Below are 10,711 nucleotides of genomic sequence, written 5' to 3' on the forward strand. Positions count from 1 at the left end.
AACTAGCTGTGTGACCCTAGGTAAGTCACTTAACACCAGTTGCCTTGCCAAACAAACAAATAAATATAACAAATTTATAAGAATACAAGTCATTCCCCGATTGATAAATGATCAAAGGATATGAACAGGCAATTCTCAGAGGAAGAAACTAAAGCTATATATATGGCCATATGAAAAATTGTTCTAAATCACTATTGGTTGGAGAAATGCAAATCAAAACTACTCTGAGGCACCACAACACACCTATCAGATCGGCTAACATGACAAAACAGGACAATGATAAATGTTGGAGAAGATGTGGGACAATTGGAACACTAATGCATTCTTGCTGCAGTTATGAAATGTTCCAACCATTCTAGAGAGCAATTGGGAACTATGCCCAAAGGGCTATACAATTGTGCATACCCTCTGACCCAGCAGGAGCACTTCTCAGTCTGTATCCCAAAGAGATCCTAAAAAAGAGAAAAGAACCCACATGGACAAAACTATTTATAGCAACTCTTTTTGTGGTGACAAAGAATTGGAAATTGAGGGGATGCTCGTCAATTGGGGAATGGCTAAACAAGTTTTGCTATATGAATGTAATGGAATACTATTGTGCTATAAGAAATGATGAGCAGGCAGACTTCAAAAAAACCTGGAAAGATTTACATGAACTGATGCAGAGTAAAATGAGCAGAACCAGAACATTGTATACAGTAACATGCACATTGTGTGATGACTGACTTTGATAGACTTGGCTCTTCACAGCAATGCAAGAATCTAAGACAATTAAAAAAGACTCATGATGGAAATTGCTGTTCACATCCAGAGAAAGAACTATGGAGTCTGAAGGCAGATGGAAGCATACTGTTTGGTCTCCTTTTCCCTTGTTGTTTTGTTTTATTGCTTCATTCTCATGGTTCCACCAATTAGTTCTAATTGTTCTTTACATCATGACTAATAGGAAAATATGCTTAGTATGAATGTATAAGTAGAGCCTATATCAGATCGCATGCTATCTTTGGGCTTCCATGAGGAGTAGGTAGGGGAGAAAATTTAAAACTCAAAATCTTATGAAAGTGAATGTTGAAAACTAAAAATAAATAAATTATTTACCAAAAATAAAAACAGAAAATCATATTATCCATTTATCAGTTTGAATTTCTAGACTGATTGCATTCAGATACCATGAGTCATTTTGATACAATTTAATTCTTATCTTTATCATTTCTAGACATATTGCCTGAATGCCAAATTTTAAGTATATTTTGCATGAAGGAGTGATCTCACTATAAAGGGTCAAACATCACAAGTATCCTAATTACAGAACAGGTGTGATTTTAAATGAAACCATATATGAATTTAGTTTAGGACAAACTCAGTGTTATGAAAACTGGATTCACACTTACAAATGGTATATCACAGAAAATTTCAATTTTCCCTAGAGTCATTTGCTTTGAAGACCTCAAAACAAAGTGTCTACCCCTTCGGGTTAGTCTACAGCCAAAGTTTTATTGTGGCAGTCTTTGTACTCAGAAGGAGAAGGGTTTGAATCCCACAGTAGGATGAAGGAGGGAAAGTGGCAGGGGATGGACAGATGAGAGAGGAAGAGTTCTCAGAGGAAAGCAATCTTTTGCATTTTAACCCAGGTAGAATTTGAGCCCTGGGGGGGAAGTTGGTTGACCATGCCAAGGTCAAGGTAGAAGGGGGGTCATTCCCATGGCCATAGCATTACAGTTGACAGAGACCATGAATAGGGGCTTAGAGTAAGGCAGAGGCCTGAGTTTCTGGCTATCAGTGTACAATGGAGGAAGAGGATGATACTAGGCCTCACTACTGAGGTAGAGAGGGCATTTTGGAACCACCCAGAAAGGGCTTGGTCCATTGAAGTTGATGGGGCTTCTGGTTTCCACATGGCTTACTTTTCCAGGCAGCTCTGCTTTGGATTCCTCCCCCTTCCAGACACCCTGGTTGGAAGAAGTAACAATTTTAGTTGAGATAATTGCCTCCTAGAAATCCAGTGCTGGGCTTGCAGGTCCCAGTTCAGTCTGAGCCAGGAAGTCAGAGAGATCAGATGGCCTACCTGTACTCTAACTGATCAGCCTGCTAAGCACAACAAGTGATTTTTGATGCCAACTTCATGCCATGATTCCTGCTTCACTCAGCCCTCTAGTGGTAACCCAGAGGCCTGACTATCCTGACTGGAGAGATCTCTCAAGCAGCTCAACTGTTAACCCCTGGCTGCTACTTTCTGGTTATTTGTATGCCACTCCCTCCCAAACTCTTTCCTCCTTAAGCTCTGGGATGTACAATCACGTCTTTTCTACTCATATCCCCCAGCTCTTAGCACTAAGGCTTTCACATAGCAAGTGGATAATGGTTTTCAGAAATGAATTTCTGAGAAAACATCACTGACTCCATTCAATGCCACTGAGGCTATCCTTATACCGGTGTACAGAATGTCCATTTCAGTACCTCCCTTCCCCCAATCTCTTTGAGAAAATTCATAGGACTCACTTCCTGTCCTGTTATTCTGTCTAAGAAGGCATGAAGGGCTCACCAAATGCTCATTAACCACCTGACTGATCAAGCCGCTAATGTTTGCTTTGGACTGCTACAAGTAGCTATGCTAAAGACCTTGGAAACAGACCTAACTCTAACTTCACGTGTTTTTTCTTTTCCTAAAAATATACCTTTCAAGGAAAGCAGAAAGGTGTAAAACAGTCTTTACAGGAAGTGTCTCTGATAAAGACCTCATTTCTCAAATATATAGAGATGTGAGTCAAATTGAGAACACAAATCATTCCCCTATTGGTAAATAGTCAAAGGATATGAAGTGGCAGTTTTCAGATAAAGAAATCAAAGTTGTCTATAGGAACATGAAGAAGTCCTCTAAATCACATTTGAATAGAAAAAGGCAAATATAATGGCTAATATAACAAGAAATGAAAATAATAAATGTCAGAGAGGATGTGGGAAAATTGGGATACTAATGCACTGTTGGTGGAGTTGTAAACTGATCCGACTCTTCTGGAGAGCTACTTGGAACTATGCCCAAAGGCAACCAAACTGTGCATACCCTTTGATCCAGCAATACCACTAGTAGGTCTGCATTCCAAAGAGATCATAAAAATTTTGGGAAAGTAGCCTCTCCCTAGAAACAGTGACTTTAGATATCAAGGAAGCTGAGCTTCCTTGCAGGGTTATGTAAAAAGAGACAGACCCTCCATCTGTAATTTATTCACAGGATAAGCCCAATGATTCTGTTTTGAAGAGGTCTCCAGTAATGGGGCAGTCCCCACCAAGATATTTTGAGGGAATTCACTAGAGACTTACCTCCTCTGGTCCTACCATACATTCTGGGCAAGAGAAAACATCCCCACTGAAACAAAGTTTGTAACACCTGAGACCAGGGTTCTCCCCAAACCCAAATCACTTGACATCCTGACCCAACCACCCCAATGAGGGAACTGGCTGTCCAGCCTCCCCAGATGGACTAAGGCTGGGCCAAACCCTATTTATTTCTCTATTTCCCTTTGCTCCCACAGGGCAGCTTCAGGGAGCTGATGCTACTTTCTCTCCTCGGAGGAATCCCCTCTAGATGGTACAGGGGAGAGAAACCTGGGCCTGGAGTCACAAAGAACTGAGTTCAAATTACATCTCAGATACTTCCCAGCTGTGTGACTCTGGGTAAGTCACTTAACCTGTTTGTCTCACTTTCCTGAATTATAAAGTGAGGAGAATAATAGCATCTCCCCCCAAAGGCTGCTCTGAGCATTCCATTGGTCAAGTGCTTGGCAGTGCCTAGAACATGGTGCTATAAAAATGCTAGCTATTATTACTTGTATTTCTCTCCAGGAGATTCTTAGGACCTCTGGACTGAGGAATTCTCCAACACTAACCTCAGCTTGCTTAAGGAAAGACACTGTTTCTCCTTTGCACTCCAGAGCAGTGTCTGGAACATACAGATGAGGAAACTGAGGCTCAGAGAGTCCTTGTGACTTGACACAGTTGATAGGTATCTGAGGCAAGGTTTGAACTCAGGTCTAGCTGATGGAGGTCCAGTACTGCCCATTGCACCACACAGCTTCATGGAGATGATGGAGACTTAACTACAAAAAAGCAGCCCCAGGGATGAGGGAGAGTTAAACCCATGAGGAAGGTGGTAAGCAGGGAAAAAAGGGGACCTAGTCAGATCAGAGGAAGGACTTATTAAGGACTTATGGATCCATTGGTTAAGTAACATATTCATAATAGCAAAGGTAGTGAATGAATGAGGCAAGATCTGAACTCAGGACTTCTTGGCTCCAGGCCTAGATCTTTGTCCCCTGTACTCCTTAGCTGTCAGGGTTCTATAGATAAAGACATACATCTATCTGTTTACCTCTCTGTCCATTTTTTTCTCTCTTTCTCTCTCAGTCTAGCTACTGATTTCTGTATCCTGTGGAGACTGAGTTGCATGTAAGAAGCTCCCAATCAAAACTTTCTCCCAGGCAGTTTGGCAACTTTTCTACAAGGTATACTTGTATGGAGGTGGTTCCATCCTTGAGAAGTTAAGTACTTTATTTAGTATTACATGGCCTGCATGAATCTGAAACTGGACTCCATACTAGGTTTCTTGACTACTGGGTCAATCAATTAATCGATAAACATTGATTGAGTGCCTATTACATGTTATGAGCTATACTAAGTGCTGAAGATAGAAAAATATGCAAAACTCAGTCCCAGCCCTCAAGGAGCTTACCATCAAACGGGGAGACATCATGCAAACACATCTACGAAAATCAAGCACCTTTCTGTCTATCATTCCATATTGCATAATCTAAATAACATATATTTATACCACTGATAATTATATCTCTATCATCTGTATCATCTGTATGTCATCTATATCATCCATATATGTACCTATGTAAGCTGGGAGAGGGAATGAGTACAGAGAGAGATGAGGAAGGATTGAAAATCTCTTACCCAATTTGGGAAAGACCTGGCTTGAGCCCACCAAGAATATTTGGGGAAAGACTGTCAGCCCTGGGATGTGGCTGGTAAGTATCTGTTCTACTCACTATGTAGCCTTGTGACTTTGATAAGACCATTAAACCTCACTTCCAGTTAGGTCATCCTGGCATTTAACATTCCCCACAATATGGATCCCTCCAACCTCCAGCAAGGAGCTTCAGGGATATCATGTGACCAAAAGCCAGAGCAGAGCCAACCTCCAATTCCTCCAGTGGAGGATTGAGTATGGCCAGCAGATTCAGGAAGCTGCAGTCTGGACCTGAATGTTTATTAGTTCGTTTTTAATCTGTCTTCTCTGAAACTGATTCTATCCTTCCTCACCCTGCCTGTTTTCTTGGACTGAAGATTTTGTCCGTGGATTCTCAAGCTAGATTTACCCTCCTTCCAAATCTTTGAAATACAGCAAAAAAATAAATAAAACTAAAGCTGTCTTTGGAGGGGTGTTCCCAACTAGATGGAGCTAGAGAGCTAGTTATCAGGAAATCGGGGGCCATGTCCAGAGATAAAAGTTACAGGAATCAGGCAGGATCTTTCAGGCCTCCCCATTAAGGATCTGTGCCCATCAGTGGTTGTGATACTTAGGGGCTCTTTTGGGGGCTGGGATGGGAGTCTGAAGCCATTACAGAATACAGGCTCTCCCAGAATCTGCCCAAGCCATTGCCAAGCAATGATGGAATTCCTCAAGGTTAATCCAGTTTGGTTGATTTGATAAAATGGAGTCTCAGTCCATCTCACCTAGTGCCTAGTACATAGCAACTGCTCAATGAATGTTTTTGAATTGAATTGAACTGATTGGAATCATGCTGCAATCATCTCTTTTAGAAGAGATGTCTTTACCAAAGAAAACAATATCTAACTTGCATCCATTGCTATCCTTTCTCCAAGTGTTGCTGAGCACACAAAAATTTGATTGCAACCAAAGGTTGTGAACTGTCCATGGTGACTGTGCTGATAGGATTCACTCTCAGATCATGCAGCACTTAATCACTGAATGGATGCTGTATCAGACAAACTGAAACCTGGGAAAGACCTTAGTTTAAAAAGGCCAAGGTCTCCCACTGCATTTGAGTTCATCTTGAGTCTTCCTGATCTATATCTTGTCACTGGACCCAGATAGCTCTGGAGGAGAGAGTGACTTTACACAGCCTTGCCTTGCCTAAGTCCAATTCATTTGCAAGCCAAGACATCATCATCCTAATGTCATTGGTCCTCTTTGTGAGGAAGGACAAACAGCAATCTGTGAGTGGAAGTTTGTTGGAACAACAAAATCCTAATTATGAGAATGAGAAAAAAGTGCAGATGGACTCTTCATAAGGAGAATATTTCAAAAATTAGAACTATCACACAATTGAATCTGTCAGTTTTACTCCAGGAAGGCATCCCATTTTGAATCTAAGCTGCAGTGTGCTGAGCCAGAGGTGGTTCAAAACTGTAACTGCCATACATATTACTCTAAGTGGAATTTCATCATTTCAATAATCAGTGACTAGACAAATTCTCATAGAACTTGGATATTATAAACATACTTGCAAGCTGCCCCTCCCCAAACTCTACTTTGGCTGTTAGAGGTCTTAATTACTCAGTAAAGCACTCCATTACTTTTGAATTGGACAACCTCTTCTTTAAGCAACTTCTTTCCCAGGGCTGATAAGATTTTCTGACCTTGCCCAAAGAGAAGGTCACAAAGCATTTGGTTAGTCCCTAAAGAACTGGGAGAATTTACAAGTCTTTTCTACTTTCCCCAAAAGGTAAGTTATTATTTTTATTCTTTTTAAAGGCAAATATAGCCAATGATATACTTAGCAGTTAAACATTGTAACCACATTCTCCCACATTCTCTAACAGTTTTAGGTCATCATTTGACAGCATCGAGATCAAAAGAGAAATTGATTTCCTAAGTGTACAAATGCATCACCTTCTAGGTATGATTTTTAAAATTAACCACATTTCTTATCAAGTAATTCCCCAAAATCACAATAAAATTTTGAAGCATAAAAACAAAAGCAATATTACAAATTTACACCAAATCTTTTAACAAGATTTAAAACAAAATCTGGTTGCCAATCAAATGACATCAATTCAATTGAATATATTTTCCAAATTATCTTACAGAGGACATCACTTTGTCCAGCTATGATTTAAATTCTCTACACTGAACAGACCTCAAGCAAGATTTTTCCTATGAATAGTCAAGTACTGTTCAAATCCAAGGCAAATCATTCAACATCACAGTAACAAGTCTATTTTCCAGCCACTGATTCCAAAGAGCCCAAAGTTACTCAGTTCTATTAAAACCTAAAACATTTCCTAGGGGAAAAAGGCAGAGGTGTCAAAGTTCTACATAATCAGTCAAAGCAAGACCTGGAGCTGACTGAGGCACAGATCATGAGGTTCTTATCGCAAAATTTAGACCCAAACTGAAGAAAATAGGGGAAACCCATCACACCCTACAAATATGACCTAAATAGCATTGCTTATGAATGGGAAATGGAAGTGATGTACAAATTCAGGGGAGAAATTCTAGTAGATAGAGTGCCTGAAGAACTATGGATGGAGGTTCTTAATATTGTTCAGGAAGAAACTAAAAGTGTTCCAAAGAAAAAGAAGGGCAAGAAAGCAAAATGGCTGTCTGATGATGCTTTACAAATAGCTATGGAAAGGGTAAAAGAAAGGGAGAAGATATACCCAAACGAATTCAGAATTCCAGACAACAGTGAGGAAAGATGGGAAGGTTTTCTTAAATGAGCAATGCAAAGAAATAGAAGATGAAAACAATTGAATAGAAAGGACAAGAGATCTTTTCAAGAAAATCTAAACTGTCAAGGGAGTATTTCCTACAACAATGGGCGTAAGGACTTCAGGAGCCAAGATGGCAAGATGATGCAGTGACTTGCCTGGGCTCTCCCAAATTCCCTTCCAAACAACCTTGCAATGATGCCTCAAAATCAATTCTGATGCAGTGAAGCAGATTAACAACTTAGGACATTTTCAAGAGTGAGCTGGAAAGGTCTGTCTCACTGCAGAGGGATGCAACTGCAGTGCAGTTAAGTGAGCAAGCCAGAGGCAGGCTTTATGCTAGGGGGGGCATGGAATATTTCAAGGGAGTCAGGTTAAACCTTGGGATTTCAGAGCAAAATTCAACCCAATTTAAAGGTTTTATGCACAGTATGAGATTCATGATGTCTCCTGAGGCTGTGCTGCAGGGAGATGTCAGCCCTCATTGCTTAGATCCATAAGTTTTATCTACAAACTTTATATCTACACACACATATATGACCTCCAGATAAGAACTGCCCATAATTACTGCTTTTATAAGGCTTCCTTCCAGTGTGAATATTGTGGTGTCTAGTGACCTGCATCTTCCAAGAAAAGGCAGGTCCTTATTGAGTACATTCATGTCTGATCTCCATGAAGAGTCCTTGATGGAAGCAAAGAGATGATCTCTGGCTACAGACCTTTGCAAATGAGTCCAGACAGGGGTTGTTCACGAGGTGAAATTTCTGATGTCTAACAAGCTCTGTAGTCCATCAGAATGTCTTTCCACACTCATCATGGCAATATGGTTTCTATGTTATGCAAATTCTGATGGGAAAAGATGGATGGATGGATGGATGACTTTAACCTGAACACTTTTCATATTGATTACATTAATGAGGTATATTGTTTAGTATTGATTCTCTGATGTGAGAGAAATGGTTATTTCTCTCATATTAATAACCAGTTATTAAATTAGAAGAAAGCTTTTCCCCTCTTTCTATTTCCTCATTCAGAGATCAGCTCCTGTACGTGATTCAGCTAGCCTTTGAAGGGAAGGGCTGATGATGAGATGAAATCTGGGGCAAGACTTAGCCATCTGGGAAAGTTTAGATCTGACCAAAAGGTAAAGACATTTTAGTCTAGGTGGATCCTGGCCCAATCTGCTTTAGTCAGACAGGTCTGAGGGGAAGTGGATTCCCTCTTTTATTCAGATTGCCTTAGGCAAGGGTGGTCTAGAAGGAGTTAAGTCTGTTGGTCATAATTGAGTGATGAGTAATATCCCCCAGGCCCTCATTAGAATAACTCCACCTCTTAGTCAAAGGATATGAACAGGCACTTCTCAGAAGAAGAAATTAAAGCCATCTACAGTCATATGAAAAAATGCTCTAAATCAGTATAGATTAGAGAAATGCAAATCAAAACAACTCTGAGGTACCACATCACATCTATCAGATTGGGCAACATGATAAAACAGGAAAATGATAAATGTTGGAGAAGATGTGGGAAAATTGGTGGAGTTGTAAAATGACCCACCATTTTGGAGAGCAATTTGGAACTTGGCCCAAAGGGCTATAAAAATGTGGATAGCCTTTGACCCAGCAAGAGCACTTCTAGGGCTATATCCCAAAGAGATCATACAAATGGGAAAAGGACCCACATGTACAAAAATATTTATAGCAGCTCTTTTTGTGGTGGCAAAGAATTGGAAATTGAGAGAATTAGGGAATTTTCTGAACAAGTTGTGGCATATGAATGTAATGGAATACTATTGTGCTACAAGAAATGATGAACAAGCTGATTTCAGAAAAACCTGGAAACACTTGTATGCTCTGATGCTGAGTGAAATGAGCAGAACCAAGAGAACTTTGTACACAGTAACAGCCACGTTGTGTGATGACTACTATTATAGCCTTAACAAGAACCTAAGACATCTCCAAAGGCCTCACGATGAAAAATGCTATCCACATCCAAAGAAAGAACTATGGAGTTTGAATGCAAATCAAAGCATACTATTTGCTATTCTTTTTCTTCTGTTGTGTTTTATTTCCTCTTTCTGGTGGTACCTCGTATTGGTTCTAATTCTAACTTACAACATCAGTAATATGAAAATATGTTTAACAGGAATGTATATGTGTAGCCTATATCAGATTGCCCGCCACCTTGTTGAAGGGACATGGGGAGGGGAAGAAAAATTTGAAACTCAAAAGCTTATTGAAGTGATTATTGATAATTCAAAATAATTAAATTTTAAAACAAAGAATAAGTCTACCTCACATTATAATATTCAGTCTCATTAATTTTTAATAAATCAGAGGTGATTTATGCCATTTAGTAACACCCACTTCTATAAGGACATATAAGTGATGATATACCTCCATTATTCATGTTTAGTTTATAAAAGATGGCTAAATGACAATCCTTTTATTAAATATTCATTAGCCATAATAAATGAAATGATTATGCAGAAATTATGTCTCTTGGCCTTTTCTTTCATCAGATCTGTATAGTAAGGTGAAAGTGTACATAAAAAAGTTTTGTTAGGTTTCTCTCAACTATGGACTCTCTAATGTAGAGCAAGTTGCAAGTTTTCTCTGAAACCCTTTCACACTGATTACATTCATAAGGTTTCTCTCCAGTGTGGATTCTCTGACCTTCAGCAAGATGGAAGCTCACTCTGAAAGGCTGTTCACACTGATTACATTCATAAGGTTTCTCCCCAGTGTGGACTCTTTGATGTACAGAAAGATCAGAGGTACTTCTAAAAGCCTTTTCACAACATTTACATTTATAAGGTTTCTCCACAGGGTGGATTCTCTGATGTACAGAACGATCAGCGGTACTTCTAAAAGCCTTTCCACAATGGTTACATTCATAAGGCTTCTCCCCAGTGTGGATTCTCTGATGTACAGCAACACTGGAGCTACAACTCCAAGCCTTTCCATACTCATTACAT

The 10,711-nt window shown here is 39.7% G+C and overlaps 1 protein-coding gene across 1 annotated transcript in view; it reads right to left on the bottom strand.

Annotated features, from left to right (window-relative positions):
* Positions 1–10,041: 10,041 nt before the first annotated feature.
* The window catches only part of LOC110202931 (uncharacterized), a 37,365-nt gene continuing 36,695 nt past the window's right edge, over positions 10,042–10,711 (bottom strand). Inside the window, exon 6 of the mRNA XM_078149321.1 lies at positions 10,042–10,661. Within this exon, the coding sequence (XP_078005447.1) occupies positions 10,252–10,661 (410 nt within the window). The 3' untranslated portion in view covers positions 10,042–10,251. The remainder of the gene's footprint in view (positions 10,662–10,711) is intronic.

The sequence above is a fragment of the Phascolarctos cinereus genome, unplaced genomic scaffold, assembly GCF_003287225.1.
Source record: "Phascolarctos cinereus isolate Bilbo 61053 unplaced genomic scaffold, phaCin_HiC Scaffold_2;HRSCAF=192, whole genome shotgun sequence".
Lineage (NCBI taxonomy): Eukaryota > Metazoa > Chordata > Mammalia > Diprotodontia > Phascolarctidae > Phascolarctos > Phascolarctos cinereus.